General features: G+C 39.1%; 1 protein-coding gene across 2 annotated transcripts in view; it reads left to right on the forward strand.

Annotated features, from left to right (window-relative positions):
• Nucleotides 1-16387: 16387 nt before the first annotated feature.
• RYR2 (ryanodine receptor 2) overlaps nucleotides 16388-23062 on the forward strand; it is a 376644-nt gene continuing 369969 nt past the window's right edge. For both annotated transcript variants that reach the window (XM_066178844.1, XM_066178845.1), the window contains exon 1: nucleotides 16388-16599. In XM_066178844.1, the coding sequence (XP_066034941.1) occupies nucleotides 16552-16599 (48 nt within the window). In that variant the 5' untranslated portion in view covers nucleotides 16388-16551. The remainder of the gene's footprint in view (nucleotides 16600-23062) is intronic.

Raw genomic sequence — 23062 nt, forward strand, 5'->3', positions numbered from 1 at the left:
AGTACCATATATTTAAACAGGCTAACAGTAAATCAAACACAGCCCTCACTTTGGCCAGTTATTAGCGAAAAAATATCTTGTAGATGTCAAAACATGATAGTCTAAAACTGCTGAGTATTCTGCCTGGGAAGCTTGGCAATCCTCTTTTCATACAGCTCTTAAAGTTTAGGAAAATTACTCTGAAGGCTAAGTAGACAGGATTTAACATCAAAGTTAGATATATAGCCAGCCACCTTCTCAACTTCAGACAAGCACGGTTGTTGTTTCAGTACATGACAAGTTACTATTTCTAATCAAAATGATATCTAGAATAATTTTGAAACACGTCACCAAAAAATACCTGTTCAACTAGATGCAATTCTTCTTATAAACAGAGTATAACCATCAGTTTTTTAGCTTGTGGTGATACATACATGTGTACCACTGACAATTCAGAAACAAAACTAAAGGTGATAAAAGCTAAGAAGCAATGACCTTTGCAGGTAGAATTAAATCTTGGATAATGAATAAATATTTATATTGAGTGGGAAAACAAAACAGGCAATCTGAAACAGCAATTGGTATAAAAATACTAAAGATACGTGAGCAAAAATTTTACATGGTGATATGAAGCTTCAGAGTGACAACATTAGAAAGTACTTTTCGAAAAAGGTAAGGAACACTTTGATAGTCCCTTTACCTGGATAGAATCACTGAGATATGGGGCTATTAATAAGTCCAAACAGAAAAGAAACAGGACAGTCAAACATCTTAATCACAACAGTCTTTTAAATAGGCTCAGACTGTAATTCCCTTTGGGCTGTTAATTGCATATCCACCCGATATCCAGTTCTGAAATTAGGTCTTTGTGTTCTCGTTAAACTGGTTATTTAAATACTGAATAATATTACTGAAGGAAGTAAGTCTGCTTTGCATTGAAAGGTTTCTTTTAACAGGACTAAATTTTCTTCCATTAAAGCAAAAGAAAAGAGTACCTCTCCTTAGAGATTAATATTTTCTCTGTCAGCCTTCATCCATTCTCAGGCTACAAATAAAAACTGTTGTCATTCACCTAATTGTGGGGAGCTCTTAAAAAGAAAGGATCTCTTTATCTCCAGCAGCTTGTTCTCAGGGTGCTGCTTTGGCTCAGGTGACTGTGAAGGGCAGCATAGAATTAAGGGTTTTTTTTTTTTTTTTTTTCACATTGTTTAAATTTTATCAGAAATTCAGGTGTTTGTGCAGGCATCACTGTTACACAGGATGTACCCGTCTGGCTTCCAGCATCTTTGTAAAGCTTTCCAGAGGTCTAGATAGCATTAGAGTATTTATTGTTATTCTTTTCTGTGTCTTTCTGACATAGGCTTAATGTGAAATACCAAAAGCTAGCAAATTGCATATGAATATGAGAAGAGGGCAAATGCTACTTGAGACAAACACAGAAGTAGGAGCATCCAGATAAGGAGATAATTTAGAAGATGATAATTTTCCACATCTGCATTTCTTAAAATCTTTCAAGAAACTTTTCATCTGCCATCTTCTCTACAGTATTTGTATACTCAAAGATGTTTACTGCATTCCTTTCCTCTTGGCAGTTTTAGTTTGAAAACACAGCTACAGCATGAGAGATTAACTGTTTCAGTATCTCTGTTGTTTAGAAAAATAGGGTCAAGTTACACTTGTCCACGTCACTGGCTGTCCTTAGCTTAACACTGTTTCAAGATAGTGGTGAAATTTTTGTACTAAAAATATCCACTATAGCTGACAACTAAATGGAATCAAACCTATAGGGTTGTTTTATGTAACACTGAAAGGGAAAGGCCTGACCAAGAAGGAAACATTCTGTCTGTTGCATAGCAGACTTTTAGATTTCAGCTCTTGAGTCTTATGTCTACTGCCATCCCTAAATACATGTATGAGTGAGTGTCTGGAGAAGATTATCAGTCAGAAGGCACACAAATATACAAGCCTTCTGGTCACCTAGAGGAAATTTTATAGCTCGTACTTAACCAGAGATCTCCCTGGGTGAAGGAGGACCAGAGAACCGCTTGGAGCTACATTTCAGCTGTAACTTTTGGATCTGTGGCTGGGACTACGTAAGCTCCAATGTCTTAAAATTTATATTAAAGAAAAATGAGAAATTCATGGGGGTAGGAAAGAAACAGAATGTATGTGTTGAGCAGAAGCCAGCACATACAGTGTAATGGCCTTTGAGATGAAATAGTAACCATCTGTACAATAAAACTCATCCTGCAAGCAAAATATGTGTTCAGATCTAAGCTTCTGTGATTTCCTCACCCTTTGAAATTATCAAACCTTCTTTTATGCACTTTTATCTCTCCCACTGTTTTGGTGTCTCTCTGGCCCTACTGCTCCTCCTCTGGCACGTGGTGTACAGCTCCATGGTCAAACGAGGCATGGTTTCACACTTTCCTGCTGTGAAATACCTTTTGCTTCAAAAACTACTCTTAGCACCAGGCTCTGCTATTGCTTCCTTGATGCACATGCTAAGAAAAATCATTAGAGTTTGTCTGGGGCAAGGAACTTCCTCCTGGCCTGGTTATTAATACATAATTGCATCACCTATATAAGTTGATCTTTGATCAGTAATGCATTGCTGATATCCTCTTGGGCCTCTTGGTCTTCCTCCCATGACAGTGCAATGCTTGAAATTCTCATTTTGTGATGAAAGTCTTGTTTGTTGTAATGGGATTAAGCATGCTCATGCAACAATGTTCTCTTGGATGCTCCTGTACCAGCTTTTTCCCTTATGGCAGGGGTTGTCTTCAGTGGTGATGGCTCAGTAGCAGTCCTGTGTATCTGTGTACTTTCAGCTTATACTGAATGTGTAGTTAAATCACCTGTAACAAAATTTTGCACTCCAAGCATTGAATGTTTGGGATGGCATGCAAAACCAAATCCCAGGTGTACTGAGTATCCAGGGCCAGAACTGCTTTCCTTGTCACTGTAGATTTCTCTGTGGGAAGGACCTCTGTGAAGGCACTCTGTGGAGGAACTTCTTGCTTCCAGGTTGAGCACACCAGGAGACACAGACCTGGCAGGCATGATGCTCCTGGTCAGTGTGGTTCCAAGTGGCCCAGGGCAGACACCATTGCTTCATTTCCCCACAGAGCCCAGCCCTTCATCCCACAGACGTAACCTGCTGCCCCACACCTGCTTATGGCTGTCGCACTGCCTTTTCCCCCTCATGGAGTGACTTCTGTTTCACTTTAGAAAATGGGTAGCAAGCTCATGAAGAGATTTTTTTTGCTGCCAATGTCACCACAGATGGGAGCACAGCCTCTCTGAGAAATCTACACTGGATGTATTCCACTAAATGTAGAGAGAGAGGGCTTTTTCATGAGTATGTAGTTTCTGTGATTCATATTCTGATCAAAAAGATGGGACTCATGCATTTATATATAATTTTTAAAGTCAAATGACTTGTCCGTTCTTGACACATGTTCAGTTACTGGGCCACTGTTTCTGCACATGAATTAATCCTTGTATACTTTCAGTTGCATATGAGTCAAAAAATTCACATATCTTTTGATTTGTCACATTAAAAAAGTCTCATTTTTGCAGTCTTATCATAATAAAAGCCACCTAGGAGAACAAGAGTTATAGGAACAGGTCCTGTGTATGCAAACAAAATTCTAATATGCATTCTGCAGAACCCTTAGTCATAATATCTTAAATTATGTATGCTTAAAAGGATTTTTTCAGCATACTAAGAAGAATTAATAGCAAAAAATTAATAAAGACAATTTTGGATTGATAACTAGTTTTTAAAATTTGCAATACAGTTTCTGTGACATGAAGTAATATTGTGAAAGAAGCTGATAGATACAGATAAATCTCAGCAAAATACTAAGTAAGCTGCACCTGGCAATAATACTGGGATGGCTGAAAATCTTTATTATCTCTAGATCTGATCTTTATTATGTCAAGATTCTATGGGATCAAGAACAAATCAAAAGCAAATGCAATTGGACTTTAAACTAGGGACTTTTGTATGCTCAAGGGCAAACCTGATAATCTAAGAAAACTGAGAAAAATAGGCTTTTTGTACTTTGAAAAATGCAGTTGCCGAGTGTTGCAGGGTTTAAGGAAATGACACGGTTATCTCACCTTGTGCTGAAATGTTTCCTTTAGTACAATTCCAATTATCTACTTCCTTTTGCCATGTCTGACTAAGATTTTTTTCTTCTTTTTAATAATAGGGAGCAGAATATGTAAAATACTCCATTGTGTAAAAATGAACCAAAATACACCAGTGACTGATCTTTCTAAAATAAATAAACATTGTACGTAAATCCGCCATCTTCCCCCCTGTCATTGGTTCTTTGGGCCTACAAATATTGAAACGAAGGGAAGGGACAGATGAAGCTGATGGACAGTTGTCATCTCATCCTGGAAGATCTTCTGTGCACCTCCACTGAGGAGAGACTAAAGGGTGTTATCATTCTCCTGAGTGAAGCTACATCCATGACACCAAACGGAATCTATACAATGTACAACAGTTGGGTTTCACCATCACCTCCTATCTCATTTTTTTTTCTGCCCTCCTCTTAGAGGCCTTTTTCTGACCTTTGTGTGTGGGTGTTTTCCTAGGAGGTGTGACTTAGCTGATTAGGGCTGTGGCATGTCTCCTTTCCCTGCTATGAACCCATGACTAAAAGGGCAGCTAAAAGCAGTGTTGTAGTCATCAGATGCTGCTGCTTGGAGTTTGCCAGGTTTTGGAGTGGCTGATAAGACCATGTGCTGCATCTGTCTTTTTCCAAGTGCAAGTGAATTGAAATACAAGTTATTTTTCCTTTCTAATTCCCATGCTTTGCTCCCCTTTGCTGTGTGGGTCTGGTTTGCTACAAGGAAGTAGTACTGATTTAGTAGTCCTGATTTCAGCTAACTGTAACTTTGGTGCTCTCTTTCACACCAAGTAAAATTTTCTCTTATAAAAACCTAAAGATTGTAGGGAAAGGCAATGGAAAATCGTTTACTCTTCTACTTAATGTGTTTTATTGTGTGGTTTTTTTCCCCCTAGTTAAGAAGACTCAAGGCATTTTAATATTCACTGTGAAACCAAGTGGATAGTTTGATACTCTTAAGATCAAGGTATTCTAGACGATCTTATTTAAATAAAGACTTTTGTCCCTCCTTTTCTATCAAACTTAATATACTTCCCCGATCATTTGACAGAAAAAAACACATGGGGTATTTGGGGAATGACCGAATCACTTGGACATCTGGCTGGTTAGTGTCCTACCCTGGATTCTTCATAAAACTTAATTTGTATCTCTGACTAGCAAGAACAATTTTATTCAATACCAAAAACAGTTACATAATCTTAGACATAAGCACGTAAGTCAAATATGCTTAGAGTAATTTTCTCCCAGCCCTAATCAGAGACCAAGATATCTTCCACATGCAAGAATCTGCTCTAACACTTATTTTTTTAATGCAGCAGACAGAAAGTATGATCTAAGACTTTGCTCTTCACTATTTGGAGGAAGGAGTCTAAGTATACTACATAAATTTGAGGGATTTTGCTTTTAGTTTGGCAAAAATTAAAGCTGTGAACGTTGCCGTATTCAATGAAATAAATAAACTCAGCTCTGTTGATAAAACTAGTTTTCTGTGCCAGTTGAAGTGGACTAAATAGTATTTTTTAGCTGCACTTGCACTTTGAATGGGCAGAGCTCAGAAGGGGTTGTTGTTATGAAAGCACCACAAAGGAAAATAAATGAATGGAAATATCACTACAAATAACTACCTCCTTGAAATACAGTATATATTTTGTTCCTAGGCTGCGTAGCTCTGGTTTGTGCCTGAGATGTTTTGGTTTTCTGAAATTCTTTTCCTAGAGAATTTTCTGTAAACAAAAGAAGTGTTTTTGTCACTGTACCTACGTTTACGTTCTTTTCCCCAGGAGGGACTTCTTCTTATGTCCCTCTGGTCTGACCAATGTGATTGAAGAGGTTTGTCTTCTTGTCACCAATCAAATTGTCTGTGTAAAAAAGTATATAAGGGAGACACATCCCAAAAATAAGAGTAATTTTCAGCCTTCTGAAGTCAGAGTCAATGTCTAGTGTACAATAGCGTCAAGGCTGTTTCTTTTTCACTGGTAGTGAAGGATAGAGAACTTCAGGGACTGTGGGAACCTGTAGTTGAAACAGAACCGTGATATCTTTTAAAAATAACATTGAAAGGACAATGAGGAATCACACTTAATGGGAGAGGAACTATCAATGTGACTATTTGAATGACAAAAGTTTATGTCAAGACCCATTAAATGCCCTCCTTTGTTCTTAGCCAGGACTAATTTTTTATTTGAATGCTTTATCTTGTCTGTGAAAAATTATATCTATGAACTCTGAGAGCAGATCCAAAGTGCAAGGGCCACTGCATGCAAAAGTCACAGTTCTTTCCCCTGTAGCCAATGACATCAAAATACAGCTGAAGAACCCAACAACCAACTACTGATCTTACAAGCTGAGATGGAGGGACTGTAAGCAGTAGCAATATCACTGCAGAAAATACTGATCCTAAAGGTAGTATTACTTGATTTGGGCAAAAATTTTTAGAGACAGTTTCCTCCCTTATGGTCTTGCTTGGATTTAATTAAAATAAGTTCAGCTGTCAGTAGGAAAGATCTGCTACATGGCCTAACTGGAAGCCTGTCTTTTTGACCAGTAATGAAAGCACATTTCTGCAACAGGAGGAAAGCAGTCTTAGTTCTGTCACTCTTAAAGTCTAATTCAGAGTGGATGTTGCAGTTGGTGCTGCTCTATTTGCACTGAGATCTCCATCCTCACTTAATGCTGATTGGTATACCTACAGTCTTACCTGTGTATATGTGTGTAGTCTCATTACACCTATTCTGTGTGCTAAGACAGGTGAAGAATGTCAACATTATCCTTTAAAATCACTAGGCAGGGACTGAAATGGATTAGCAAATTATGTGTTTCTGTTGGGAGACAAGCAGTGAATCACTAGCAAATTGTTGCCTTCTGCAAAATCAGCAGAAACATGAGTGTCCCATTGTTAATTGTTTATGAGCTCCTTCTAATAGTTTCCTGTAACAGTTAGCTCAAAATCTACCAGTATTGTTCCAAAACATAAAATCCTTATTCTCTGCTGCTTTGTAATGATATACATCTGGATAATGTGTGTGCAAAATGCTATCAGTCTGTTGTGGGAGAGCTTTACGCCCACTTTTTTGCTGGTGACTATATATGCCAAGAGGCGAGCATGGAACCAAGCCTGTAAAAAACAGTTAATAAGCAGATCAAGCAGAATTGTCAGAGAAACCTGAGCTGCAGTGCTGCTGTTAATGCTGGAAATCATGACATACTGCTAAAAAAGAAAATGTCAATCGGACAATTAAAATCCTCATTTATGATATGCAGAAAAGCCTGGGGGTTCTGCTTTAATGTAAAGCTGCATTTTTCAACTGAAACTGTGCCTGCCTTGAAATGACATGTGCAAATTTACTTATATATGGTTTATAAATATCTGTACATTTATGTATTTCTCTAATTTCTAGGTGGGTGACACTGCAGTGCAGTTTCCCTTTCTTGCAGAGGAATATGCTGGCCTGTTAGAAATGTTGGAACTGGATGATGCTTCAGTCATCCTGTGGTGGGAGAACACTCGCTTTCCTCAGACCGAATCGTCCTGCCCTGAGCTGCCCTTTTCACACTGTGATTACCAGGAGGTTAGCCCAACTGAACTAGAGTTATAAAATCTCCAAAGCTATTGAAATGACCTCAGTAACCTCAAAGAGAAGATGATCTTAAGTAGACCATCTAAGTGGAGTAAGAGTGATTTTCTTGCTTTTAATGAAGTAAAATCATACTGCTCAGAGTGACTCACTAACACCACTTTTCAATCGTTACTTCTTGGATACAGATTTTAGGTGATCATTTTGCTGTATCATAAGGCACACAATGCAGTGTCATATAAACATACTTAACAGGCTGCACAGTCTTTATTGAAAAAGAGCTGTGCACTAAAAGGAGTGAAAAGAAAGATACTACAGTACTATGATTGATATTATAATATTGATTAATATTATATACTATTAAGATCAAAGGGAGAAGATCAATAATAAAAATGGGAAATACCTGATATATTACCTAATATTGTCTTTCTCTTTCAGTGACTACAAAGTTACTCTCTGCTGTCAGGAAAGCACCTTAGTTAAGAACTTGAGATGATGCAAAAAGGAAACAGTTCAGCTTGTTTTCACTGGTTGCCTGGTGAGATACCCATGCAACTGACAGAGACGATAGATTTTTTTTTAAATGCCATGTTCTGGAAATGTAATGGAACTTTCTCATGGAATCAGTCTGAGCTACAAGAAGTATGGCAGAATCCATGAACTGGGAGGGAGAACTGAATAGGAAGAATAAGGTCTGGAAGGAACTAGTATTCCTGAAAATTATGTGAACAGTTCTACCAAATACAAAATAGTCACATCTAAGATTTTAGAGATGGTACAAAATGATCCAACCAAGATGCAGAAAATATTTTGGAAACAGTCAATGATCTGTGTATTGTTGGATCCAAAAAGAGTCATTGGGTTTTAAGCAAGATTAAATTAGAATTTTGTACACATTAGGAAAACTCATTAAAAAGTCAACTGTACAAAAGATTATGAAACAGATATTCAACCAAGGTGAAAAATTTGTGACTGAAAACGAGGGGAGAACTAGACAGTTCTCCCATTTGCATCAGTTCTTTGCTTGCCACAGAAGCTGACTAGAAAATAGCTCTCACAGACTTTAGGTCCAGTTCAGCATAGCAAACTGTATCTGTCTTTTAAATAACAACACAAACCCCCAAATCCTTCCTTTTCAGAATTCAGCACGTTATACTCTATAAATTTTGATTTAGATGCATTTCAGCATATGTCCTTATTTTGTTCAGTGAATAGTCACAAACAGATGGTGTTTCCAGTTTCCAGAGGTAAGGAATTTCATAAGTGCTATGAGATGAGGTACTAGGTACCTTAACTAAATATTTATGTAAGATAGTCTCCTCACAGAGCTTCAGAAAATAGTTTTCTCTTTAATTATGGAAGTAACTGAACCATAGCAAATATAGTTTTTTCGCTCTAGCAAGAACGCTGTAAGTACTGTTAATGTCTTAATTTATTCCTGAAAGTGTGATACAAGACTCCAATTCAGGAATTCTGCTACCCCTTTATAATAACTATTGTTTTTCAATAAATTAATTTATTTGTTTCTGCTTTACAACTGTGTTAATGACTATTTTCTTTCATATTAGTGAAACAGACAAGTGAATGTGGGTTATTTACTATAAATCATTTCCCAGATACCTTATCTACAACAGTTAAGTGCTTGTTGTGACTGGAATGTAATCTCAGTGGTTTTTGTTCTGTTACCTCCATGGAGCTTTCACTTCTTAATGGCTACAGAGACTAATCTTGAGTTAAGAGCCAAATGTTTTTTTTCCTCTGCAATAGTGCGATGATGTTTAGATTTGTGGCTTTTAATGTCAAAAGGAAATTATAGCTCATGCATGCCTTTCCAGGCAGAATAGCTCATGTAGAGAACATTAGAATAACTTAAAGGAAGGCTGGAATAAACTCATAGTAATGATAAAGAAAAATTATTTAACCTGTGTAATTATCCTATATTAAAGCAATTAATAATTAACTGTGAAAACTGGGGGCCTGTGTTTATGCTGGCCTGTGAAATAATGGTGAGAAAAAGTAGCCTTGTTACAGATTTCTCTGAGGAGTATGTGGGGAACATCTATTTTTTTCCTCAGTTATCTGCAGTGGCATGTGCACAGGGTTATTTGTGCTTACGTACGGTATGTAATGCTTGTCCCTCTATCACCAGTGAGGCAGCAGAAATAATACTCTGTCACTTACATGACACCACAGACATCACAGAAGCTGTGAGAAGTATTTTAAGGCAAAACCCAAGTGTATACCTCAGAAAACTATGGCCATATATTTTGTTAACAATGCTGAGTAACAAATATATTAGCAAATGACTTAGCACAAAATTTTTGGATCACAAAAAGCTACATTAGGTTCTTCACTTAATGGTTCTTCACCAGTGGTTGGGCACTAGAACAGGCTCCCCAGAGAAATGGTCACAGCACCAGCCTGACAGAATTCAAGCAGTGTTTGGACAAAACTCTCAGGCACATGGTGTGACTCTTGGGGTGCTCTGTGCAGGGCCAGGAGTTGGACTTGGATGATCCTTCCAACTCAGCATATTCTATGATTCTAATCATTTGTTTACAGTGAATAGTTTGCCTAGTAACAATTGTAGTCCTGCACTTGTGTAGTCATAATTACAACTCAAATAACATGTTTGTATTATGACCAGCTTAAGTTTTAGTTTTAAGTGATGAATGATTTTGTCTCTTGTGTGAATATTCAAATCTTGGGCTGTATGTTATGATACACTTGAAGAAGTGTACTAGAAAGGCAGACAGAAGGTAAAAATTAAGATATTACTGTAAAGATGTAGTACACCAGTTCAATATTTATGATTGGAAGACCTTGAAAGTTTTCCCTTTCTCTTTCTTTGACTCCTTTTCTCCCCACTTTTATTCTGGCAGCTTCCCCAGGCTACCACATCATCACCTCACCTAATATTTATGAGAAAAATACATTTCACCTAATGGCATAAAGGATATCCAGTTGGAGAGTGGTCAGGATATCCAGTTGGAGAGTGGTCAGTCTGACTGAATTTTGCATTGATTATCAAATTCTTTTATCACTAATTTACAAGCATTGTTAAGTAATATACATATTTTCCCATGGAAGAATATTCTTTTTTATTGTCTCTAAAGACAAAATAATTAGTTCCTTCTCCAGAACCTGCCAAGAACTTTGATCTTTGGTAGCTAGGGTCTGATTAACACCTGTAAAGCATCCTAGGAGAAATTTCATGTTGTTCCATATGTTTGTGCTGTCTGCCTTCATCCTTCCCTAACCTACAATTGGTTGGCTCAGCAGACAAGGAGAAATATTCTTTATCTCTTTAGAAAAAATGCAAGTCTGCTTTATTGCTGAAATTTCATTTTTGAAATGTTGAAAGTGTAAATATAATGCCTTCTCAAACAAATTTGGGTTTTTTTGAGGTAGACAAATGTCTTAACAATTATTCATGTTACTCAAGTTTTGGAGTAGCACTACGGCTACTAAAATCTCTCCCAGAAAACTGCCTGTTGCTTTAGAAACAGAGTTGTTAAATATCACAGAACTAAACTTCACAGCAAAGATTGTCATGGTAGGGACAGGGGACGAAATTTTTCTGGTTTTATAAGTTTACTGGAAAATTATATTATGGGTTTCCGCATATTTATAAGAAGGAAGGCTTTCCCAGTCTTTGTTCCACGGAGTTATTTAAGTCCTCAGATATTAACTCATTCAGAATAAGTCAGGAACATGGATCATCTAGGATCTTACTTTAAAAGATTTAAAAAAACCTTGAAGAGCTGATTTTCTCCAACTATTTGAAAAATGTTGATTTTTGAGACTGACATACGGTTAACATAAATTATTAACAAAATTAGAATTACCTTCCTATTGATTCCCTTTCACTGGCTAAAAACTGATGGTATTTCAGCTGCGAGAATGCAAACTGAAGCAGGCACCAGAAACATCTCCATTTATCCATAAAAGTGTGAGATGGATATATCATTATATACATTATAGTCATATAGTACATGTAAATAGTTGCATAATGACATAACCTGTTACAAGACTGAGAAAACCAGGAAATTCTATTTAAAGGGTGCTATTTAATGTGCTCTTTTAATTTACACAAACATTATTTAGAACCATGCTATGTTATTGCCCCCCAAAATGACCAAAGGGAAAAAACCCCACCATCTTCAAAAAACCATTTCTTCTGGGTTTGTGCCTCCCCACAGCTTCCAGTGAATTTATCAGAGAGTGTATTAGAAAAAGATTAGAAAGAGCAATAAAAAAATCAAAGGATGCAGGAACATGAAATCACAAGCAAACTACTTTTCCCCAAAATATAAGCCACAAGATCCATAACTCCTATTTAGTGTTAATAAACCCCCCAACCCCCCATCAAATAATGAAAAGATAAATTAAAAGCTTTGAGCTTTGTCAGGAAGAATGCTTCAGACAGTGATGTCTTGTTCTTTGGCACAGCCGTGTTCCAGACTGCAATTAGACATGAGCCTGAAGAACAGAAGTTTTTATAAAAGGAAGAGCTTGGCTGCCTAAATTTTATTATAACACTGTATCCCTGTGTAAATTCTTGCATACAGGCTATATATAGAGTACAAAACATGTATCTAATGACAGACATGTAATTAACACTTATACTGTGTTTCAGTGGTTCAGGATAAACAGTAATTGAAGAAAATGCAGTATATTACTGAACTCCAGGGTGATCATGACAAGCATATAACTACATGGTTTTAGACATAATTATTCTCCCTTAAACTCTGCTAATCTGCAATAAAATCTTGTAAATTCTGTGCAAAATTTGGTCTACTAATTTTATCCTAAGTCACATTTGGGTCCTAAACTGGCATAGATTTTACATTGACTCGATTTCATTGACCACAGGGTGATTTATGACATGTGATATGAGATGCAATCTTTCTAGTTTTACAGCATTTGGAATAACATGTTTGCAAGATTGATATTTGGCTGAAAAGTCTGACATGCTGTAAGAAAGAGCAGCACCAGGAAGAAAGGACAGTATCTACCCCATTTAATTCCTATTGGCATTGTCTTATTCTGTGCTTCCAAGGAGAAAAAATAGTGTGGTAGTATACCCTGCTATAAAAAACAAATAAGCACCTGGGAGTTCCCTTCATGTTACTGAATACTGAACGTTCACAGTACTTGTTATTATTATAAACAGCAAACATTGTTTTGCATAGATTGTTACTTTGAGTGTGTGCACACAAAATTACCTATGAATCTTCTTCTAATATTTAATTTAGGTGATTAAAATTTATGAAAGGAAAGTGATAAAATCCTTATAATAGTTCCAATTTATGTTCAGTTCAGCATCCTGCTGTGATACCTCCGAAGTGCTGTCATGCTGGTGCTGCTGTACTGCCTCTGCATCACACAAAGAACCCTGGGTTTTTCTGTGAAAATTGCTAAGGGCATATTATGGATCCTCACAGTGCTCCTGCCTCGATAATCTAGGCTTGCAGGAGCAAGAAGCCCTTGCTGTGCAAAGGCAAAATGCCTTATGTAAAGAATCTGTAGTAGTGACAATTAGAAATGGCCACGGACATGGGCAGATTTCAAGTGAGATTTTGAGAAGAACATAACAAGAACAGGACAAAAAAGGTCTGCAGTAAGTAGCAGGTTGTATTAGGTGGGAGAACTGGTTGAAAAATTTGAAAGGCTGCTTTTAGATCGGGTGAAAAAGCAGCAGACATACTACTTGCATGTCATAAAGACAACTAGATGGCTAACAAAACATAAACTAAAGCTGGAAGGGAATGCCAATTTTCTTGTGAAAACTTTTTGTTAAGCTTCAGAGGTTGTGGTAGAACCTTTAAATTCACAAACCACTGCAGGATTGTTTTGGCGGAAGAAGAAACTCTTTTTTTCTGCATTTTTTCTATGGAAAGCAGGGTTGTCGTTAATAAAAATCTTCAGACTTGTGGAAAACAGTGGGTATGATGAGATGTAATATAGATTGAAAATGATCAAATAACAGTGGAGAACACAAAGTGAATTGCTGTGGGGTTTACTGGCATCTTGAACCTTGGTACTGGCAGTCCTGGAGCAGGGAGCCCTGTTCTACCAGAGCCCCACAAAATAGGCAATTCCTCTGAATTTTACCTGTAAATATCAGCCATGGAGAATATTTATTCTTTTGCATTTCCCACTAGTTCATCTAAGAAATAATTCTGTGAACTTTACGTTACTTCCTGTTATGATAAAAACTATCATGTTATTTCCATTTTTTTAAACCAGTCAGTTGCTTTTAATTATTCAGTGCAGTTAACCATAACTGCTGATTAAAACCTCACATCAGCTAAAATGCTGGAACTATATTTAATATGTATTTTGCACATGTGTACGTATAATATTCAATATGTACTGCACATATAAATATTTGTCCTTGATGAATAATTTAACAAGAAGCTTCCATCTACATTAGGCCTTTATAACCCTGTTCAGGAAGTTTCTGGAAGAATCTTTACTATTTCAAACTTTTCTTCCTAAGCAAATTATCTAATGGGGTGCACATGTCTCTGTTACTACATAACATCTTTGGAACTAAGTGGAAAATTCCAACAATTTAACAGAAGGTTAATAGTATCATACATGCTCCTAGCCATTTCATTAGAACAGATGCACAGGTAAAGAAGATAGCAGATAACACTCTTTGGTGTCTGAACAACTCCTGCATACATTTCACTCATACTAGACATCAACAAAGCTGTGTGTTAGAGAAATATTACTGCCCTAGCATGGAGAAGCTTCAGACGGAGTTGTCGTTTTTGTAAACACCAAGGAGTCTAATTATGAGCTCCAAATCTATAAAAACCAGGTATGATCAGTTCCACAGTTCTTGGAACGACTTCCATGATGTCATAACGTGCTGAAAACTGTACAAAATGTTTCAGGCATTGATGTTATAGCGAGCTATTTATAATTCTTTTTCTTTCCTTTCTCTATAATCTCCTTTCTTTAAAAGCAGCAAACAAAAAGGCATCTAATCTGATGCTCATCTTCAAAGCCTTATGGAACGTACCCTGGATGTTCTATGATCCAGACCTTGGACCAGGTGAACTGAGATTTACAACCATATGAAATGCATTCACAAATAGTTGTGCTGGAACTGACTTGTGTTCTAAGTAGGAGAAAGTGATAGGATAGTATGATAAAATATATTTGTTCAGTGCATTTTCATGAAACCTAATTTTTAAAACTTATCCAAATTCAGGACTTTTCTTCATCACTGGGGTTTATTTCAATAAATATCTCTCAGTCTAAATATTTTGGAGAAGAGATACTTAAGAGGTTTGAATGCAATATGAATGAACAATGTCAAAAAATGTCTTTATTTTATCATTCTTAGAAAAAAAAAATTCAGTCAGTAGTAAGCTTGAGAGGTAAAAGTCACTTGAAGTAAGTAGTAACTGAAGCCAGGAAATTATAGAGGAAATGCTTAAGCTGTCATTACTTCTGTGTTAAACGTTCGTACATTACTTGCTCTGGAGGTCTTATGGGTCATGACTGCTCTTGCAGTTTCCAATCTGTCAGACGAACAGGTTTTCTACTGCTGGAAGCAATGATAAAATCTCACAGTGATGCACTTTTTCATGATGTCCTTGAACAGCATAAAGTTACAGATTATGGGTGTAGCTTCTCCAGAAACACTTTCCACGTATTTTGCTATGCCAACCACACAGTCTGTTTACCAAAATAATTGTGATTTCATTACGTTTAACAGTTTTGGTCCTTCAGAAGCCTTCTGCAGTTACACATCCTGCATACATTTCACTCTGTCAGTGATCCATTGTTAATTTCACTCTTTTCTGAGATACCCTGTTATCCTTCCCTCATGACCATTGCATTGCATTAACAGAGGCTCTCTGCCATACACTTGCTTCAGAGTGCTGTTGCTGTTAGGAGTCTGGTGGCTCTCTGGCTTGCCAGACTTCTTTCTGGAGGCCAAGGATCCACCCTGATGGATACAGGTGTCCTTGTAAAGGTTCGATCTGCACGAATGCTCATGAAAGATGAGCTATTCCGTGGCAACCCTTGACTTCACCCTATGGAAAATGCGTGGGAGCCATCCTTCAAGGAAATGGTATTTTAAAACCTTACATTCCGGGTTAAGCTCACTCACACGATGGTTCAACGACACCATCCAACACCCGGTGAAGCCATGTTGCACCTTCCAGCTCTTCTCCCCGACAGTACAGTCGGCTGACAAAATAACTGGCGCAGAGCCGTTTAATTCTCCCTCTCCTGAGGTCTCTCCCAATGCAGCACATCACGCCTAACTCCTGCGGGACAGCCGTGCCCGGGACAGCCGTGCCCACGCAGGCACGGCGCCGCCGGCCTTGCGGGTGACTCCCGGAGGAGCGGGGCAGCCTCAGGCTCGGGCCGTGCCAGGTGAAGGCCGGCGGGCCGGGCAGCGGCGCCGGGCGCGCCCCCGAGCCGAGCCCCGAGGCGGGCGGCAGCCGCCTCTCCGCGGAGCTCCGGCAAGGGGCGCTGGGCGGCGCGTTTGGAGTGCGGAGGGAGCGGGCTGCGGATCACCTGCAGCGGCGGGGGGGCCGGGAGCTCCGCCTCCCCTCCTCCCCCGGTTAATCGCATCCCCCTCCCCGCGGCAGGCACAGGCAGCCGGGCAGCGCTGTCAACCTGCTGCAGGCGCACGGGCACCCGCATCCCGCTGACAGCCAGGGCCGGGCTGGGGCCGCCGGCTCCGCCGCCCTCGCACTTGCCCCAGCCCGGAGCGGCGCGGCCGCGAGCCTCCTGCCGCCGCCCCGCGGGGAGCGACCGCCGCCGCCCGCCCGGGCACCGGGAGCAGCGCCCGGCAGAAGGAGAGACGAGGGGGAGCCATGGCCGAGGGGGGCGAGGGCGAGGACGAGATCCAGTTCCTGCGAACTGTAAGCGCCGCGCTTGCCTCCCTCACCTCCGCGCTGTGGCGGGGCGCCGGGGCGGGCCGGGGGCTGCGGGGGCGACGCCCGGACCGGCCGGGGCGGTGGCAGCTCGGAGCGGGCTCCGGAGCCTCGTCCCTCGCCGCCTGGCAGCGTGTGGCCCCACGGCCGGGCGGGGGGACAGCCGGCCCCCGCTCTGCTGGCCGTGCCGGGATGAGCGGGAGGGGCGGGCGGCGGCGCTCCCCCGGGCAGGGTGAGTGAGGGGCGGGCAGGCGGGCGGGGGCGAGCGGCGCCACCCCAGCAGCACCTCTCCTCTCATCTTCTCTGCCTTCCCGGCCGCGATGTGTGCGCCTACTGCAGATACTAACCGAGCAGCCGTCCCCAGCGCCAAAGCTGCAATCACACTCCCTTCGCAAAAATAGGCTTGGGGAGGGGGGTGGGGGGGGTGGGGGGGAAGCACCTCTCTCACCCTGTCCCCTCCCCACGGAGGTTCCCACTAACTTGCAGGCGTTCTCCTCGCTGGGCACAGACTACTACGGCTTTTTCTGGCGTGCGCATCCTTTCGTTACTTCGGTCCAGAGCACGTTAAGGCGCTAGAGCGCTGCTTCCTTCCGTTTAATTAATACATCGGGACTGCTGCATCTAATGCTTATCTGGATTATGTTTCTTCAAGCGATGCTTTTATTTATCTTCTCGGCCATCTCCCTAGTGCCGTTTATATGCACAGTCCTAGCAAGTTTTGCAGATAGGCATCTGCATTCAGAATGGTGGTGTATACAAACCGTGCCACAGTTTGAGGAAAAATTGCTGAGACATTTGTGAAGTAGAGCTGGAAACACTGAGACTGTAGGATAAAGCTGAACTTCTCTTTTATTTAGTACAGTCTGATTTAGAAAACGTTCACGTTCAGTGGCTTGTAAGAAAATACATCTAAAGGGGGTTGGAAAGAAATCAACATAGTGTATGTGAAACATATTCATATGCTGTTTGCAGCATTAAGAATCCTGGATCCCAGTTGTCTTCTATCAGAAGCCGCACGATAGTAGATGTATACCTTAATATAATTTTATTTGCTTGTTAGTTTGAGAATTCTTGGAAAATGTTCTTTTACAGAAAATACAGCTGTTACGCAACGTTGGCATAAAGATTGGCAACTTTTTTTCCTGTCAGCATTATGTGATATGTAGTGTTGCCTAACACCTAAAGACAAAACAGAAAAATACTTCTGTGAAAGTCAATTTGTCATCTCAATTTATGAGAGTCCTTTTTCTTAGTACTTCTCACTGGTAAAGATTTTTGGGAGATTTGTACAATGGCAGCCTTGAGTGTTAAGCTTAGTTCATGTTATCTGAATGCTTAATAGGGAAGGAGAAGCATTGAGCATGCTAATACATCTCAGCACATCTACAGTAATGTTAAACTCCAGCACCTGACAGCAGCAGCATGTTATGTAAAACAGCACTCCTGATAATGTGTGTCAGCCTTAATACAGATTTGGCAAACCCAGTCTTAGATAATACTTAAAAATGTTTAGAATGTTGCACCAGTGGTAAAATGACCTTGAATATGGTAAACTGAGGCTTTGGGGAGACTTCTTGTGTAGTTTAATCTAAAAGGCCCAAGAAAGCCATGTCATGTGAAGTTTTGAGTCTATAATCTGTAGTGGTATGTAAACAGTGATTTTTACTCTTCCCCCCACTTTGTCCAAGTTATGAGCATTACTTGAAAAAGTCAGTGCTTTCAGACATATTTTGTGATGTAGTCTTCTACCTCTCTATGGTTAGAAAGCTTGGATTAGTGGTCTCTAGAGCTGTTACATGTGTGTAACTTTTTAAATGTCACTGGTAGAAAACACTGGAAATATGATATTACTCTGGTAATTACAGCAGTTTTTCTTTTTAGTTATTTATTTTTAAAATACTCATTAGGGACAGATGCATTCATAAATGTTCTGCAGATAAATGAGAGCTGTTCAAAGAACACTGTATGCAAGCAAAAAGCATTCTGTGCTTTGAATACTTTGAGGATGACATCTGTAGGCCTACTACATGTAAACAGTGCTCTTAATATTTTCTTCTTCGGTAGGACATCATAAACTTCCTAAAATCTTTAGAGTTTACCCTGGATTATAAACACTATATTTTTTTAGTGTTTAAAACTGCACATGAGATTTTACCCAATTAAAAATGCCCTGTATTTGCATTAAGCTACTAAACTGAATTTGTATTTTTGCCACATATTGATTGGAAATTCTGATTTTTCTCTCTTCTTTCACATTCCTATATGTCTAATGATTCCCTTTACTTGTTGCTCTTTTTTTTTAATTTATTTTTCTGATTTGGTTTTGTTTTGGTAAAGAGGCATTAAACATTACCTCCTGCAAATTCTGCTGCTAGGATGGATTTCTGTTTCTTTTGGGAATAATTTGAGTTTGATATGTCACTTCTGAGACATGAACACAACCTATTAATGCCCTGTATTTCTGGAAGCATCAAAGTTTACTTTGTTTGGGACTGCTTTGGACAGACTGGAGCTCAGATCTGTGCTGTTCGGCTCTCCTCAAGCAACTCTTCTGTAGTCCTGTGAATTATTTGCTTCTCTGTAAACAGCGATCTCCCTCATTAGTTTGCTGAGTGCTCCATGTGGAGATGACCTTGTATTATGTGTGGCCTTTTTTAGGCTTGGACATACATTCTGCTGACTTCTCCCATAGAATAAACATGTTCTGTGCAGGAGAAGTGTAGGGGAACAAGTATCCTGCAGTGTGTTTATTAGTTGTGTGTCGAGGGAGGACATCTTCCCTGTAGAGGAGTTTGGGGTTTGTTTTTAATACTAGGAAGATGAAAGGTATGTGCAAAATAGACTTCACTGTTTAGTCTTTACCGTCAAGGATCTAAAACATTCGTAGTTGATATGGAAATTACCTGGTTTTTATTTATCTTTATTAGGATGTGTAATTTGACAAGAGTGAAAATAATTCCCAGGTCCAGGAGAAAACAGAAAATATTTCCCCTTAAATGCATAGGCTCCTTCGTTAATATGCAGGTGCAAGGACTGTTTTTTGTGACACAGAACCCCCATAAAGGAGGGCCTTTTCAAGAAGTGGGCTGGCAAGCTGGTGAGAAGATTAAAACCGATTGAAAGGCTTAAAAAAAATTTGCCTATATTTGTCCCTTATATTTTTGAAAGGTGTCCTGATTTTCAGGAGCAATATGTACCTAAAAGTGATGAGAAATGTGTAATTTAGCTATGTGTAATTTAGCTGTTTGATCTTGTGATGTTCCTGATGCCAGTGTGGATGGTTTTCTGGAGTTGTGGAGTTTCTTAAATTAGAGGCAGGTCTGCTTTTAGCTGTTTATGGTGGGAGACACCAACAGGACACACTGAAGTAGGGCTGTCAGGGTTATGTTTTTTTTCACTGTCTTCTGAGACGGTGATGACTACCATGCCTGTCAGGAATCAGAGGCATAATCAGCGTGAGCAGCACATGTTTGCCAGGACTGATGGAGTCATCATCTTTTTTTTTTTATTATTTTTTTTTTTTTTTAAACTTTGGGTGCTAATGTTCCATGTTGCACTCTCTTCTAATGCGTTTTTTTAAAAAAAATTAATTAGCCTGCAGTAAAACAGAACCTGTTGCTTGTGTCAACGTATTCTGTGCTGCCTTATTTTCTACGTGGATTTAATGGTTCTGAGTATAACTGCCAGTGGAAAGTGTAATTGTCCTTTGCAACTCTGGAAGAGCAGTTTGAAACAAATTTAAGCATTATTTAGGATTCATGTTTGACATGCAAAAGATTTTATTCACTCAGTGCTGGGATGTTTTATTGAGTAATAAAAGAATGAAGTATATGGCAGAGAAGTTTGAAATTAAGAATGTTGTGTGTTCACATTTCTAGGATAGCAATTCTGTGATTTCAGTCTCTTCTATTCCAGAGTCCTCATTATGGCAGCATTTAGCCAATGAGTGCCACTTTAAATCTGACTAAAAGTCACATGCTTACATGCCATCCTGCATGAAGATTCTGTGGAATTAGAGGACACAAATGGAACGAGAAGAAACGAGATCTGAAGATTATTGTAAGATAAGTAACTAAACAGTAGAAGAATTATGCAAATCTCTCAGTGAAACAGAAAAGAAAAAAGAGTTGTTTTTTTCTTCTTTTTTTTTTTTTTTTTTTTAATCCCTCAATGCTTTTCATGTGCTGCTTATCTTTTAAAGGGATTTATCAGAATATGTGAGATTCTGGTAACTGCAGTCATCAAACGTAGGATTGCCAGAATGCACTGAGGAAAATGCTCAAAAGCAATCTTGGCTATTAGAAGCAATTGTAGAATGAAAGAATGCCGAAACCCGCTTTGGATATCCTTTGTTTATCTTAAAAAGTGTTTCTTGTACTTGTCAGTATGTGACTTCTGAAGATACACCAGGGACTGGCACAAGAGATCACTGTTGAACAGCTCATGTGAGGGATGGCGTGGCTGAGATTGCAGCATTTGTACCTTCCTCTCTAAGGCACTGCACTGCAGTACAGATACTGAATATGATCTCAAATTCTATTTTGGAATTGAGCTGGATGGCTTGTTTGTAGTGAAAGGGTTTTAGCAAGGACATGCAGTCCATTTCTTTTTTGGGGATTACATGTGAACCTTTTATGTATAATTTTTTTTAATTCCAAAATTGGTGGCCAAACATTTTATACCACCTTTAAGATTATATTAGTGGATGAAATGACTTGTCTAGAGTGTGTACTGTCTTGTTCCATGTTCTGCATCTGGAAGTTGTCTGTATTTGATGTGTGAGAAGGCAGCTGGGGAAACTCTGTAGCTAATTGTTGGTCCACCAGGGAAGTTTCTTGATAGCCCTGTGAGATGGCTGACTGATATTCTGAGAGACAGAGCTACATTTCCTGTCAGAGTCTGAAGATGTTTTGAGACATCCTGCTGTTTGGAATCCTGAAGACCTGAGGAAAATCTATTGTAGGAACTTAAAATGTGGACAGACTGTAAAGAGAGAATACCACTTAATTTTTGACCCAAGATTTAGAATGGGCTTGAGAACTATGTCTGACTTGCACTTCTCTATTTACGTGCTGTATTATTACAGGCATATTTTAAAGGTGGTTTTTCCTCTTACATGGCTGTGTGGAAAATTCTCAGGATAATTCTAATTCAAGAAAATGAACCAGCCTCTTTTTAGCAGGGCCATGGATTTGTTGAACTTTTTCTCTGAATCAGTATTGGAAACTGTGTGGAGAAATACTGACAGTGGACTCACACCAGGAAGTTTGTGAATTAAACTGAAAAGACAAATATTTTTCTTATTTTTCCTCTGATTTCTTTGTTCATGTTGACCATCTGTGTTATTAGTTTTGGTTTTGTTTTCTGAATTACACCTAGGCTTCTGTTTAAATTTCCTGATCTGACTGAAATGAAGCTTTGTGTGGATGACAGAAGGAAAGTCAAGAAGTGTATATATTCCTATACTTCCTAATAAAATTTTAGTGACATAAATTTGTTTCGTTTGGTAATAATACATAAATAAATAACCTTTAAACTGTAAAGTGACCACATTTTACCAGGGTGACTGAACAAATTTTAACTTCTTACTGTATTTGTTTGACGCCGTTATACTCTGGAATTTCTCCCTGCAGCAAAGTAAGGATAGCCTGGCATAATTTCTGGTCTCCAATCTGTATTCTGCTAAAGACCTATACTATGTTTTTCAGGTGTATGGCACTTAAGCTGTGTCTGGCTGTTGTCTATACCACTCTGGAAATGGAGGGCCTCTGAGTCTGCCTGATGCATCTCAGTAACTGAGAAAAGGCGTAAAGGAACTACTTTTGTTAACGGTTTAAGCCTTTCTATAGGCAATCACAGCAATATGGAACTTACTGCAATATCCTGTGACCATCAGAGACACAGCTGTGGTATTTCTTTGTTCTTGTAAGAAATAGAGCAGCTTAAGGGCACTGCCTGCACCATCATGAGAGGTCACCCCAGTTTCCTAACAAAGACTAGCAAGAGTTCCCATGTGTTTTTACTGCATTGTAATTTTATACTGTAGTCCCTTGTTATTAAATGTGAGATTCATTAACTAGCTATGTATTCAGTTTTTTAATAACTTTTTCTTTTTTAATTTTTTTAACATAATAACCATGGTGCAGCTTGTGAGGTGAAGGGTTTAAAGTCCTCAAGTGTGTTGCTGCTCCTTGAGCCCAGTGATGTTACTCAGCCGCTATAGGTTGGACCAAATGTTTTTGAGGCATGTGATTTAGTAGAAGCTTTTCTTAGCTTCTCAGAATTGCTTAGTAAAAACAAACTGGTATCCAGATGCCTTCTGTTAGGAAAGGGAAAGATATGATAGGTAAGGTGTCAAAACACGAGCTGTGTTAACTTACGTGACAGCTGCAATTTCTCTATAAATGTAATGCTATAAGAGATTTAAAGTAACATTAATATGTTCACAAGA

Source organism: Chamaea fasciata, unplaced genomic scaffold (assembly GCF_029207755.1).
Source record: "Chamaea fasciata isolate MVZ Bird 193981 ecotype frontalis unplaced genomic scaffold, bChaFas1.0.hap1 SCAF_3, whole genome shotgun sequence".
Taxonomy (NCBI): domain Eukaryota; kingdom Metazoa; phylum Chordata; class Aves; order Passeriformes; family Sylviidae; genus Chamaea; species Chamaea fasciata.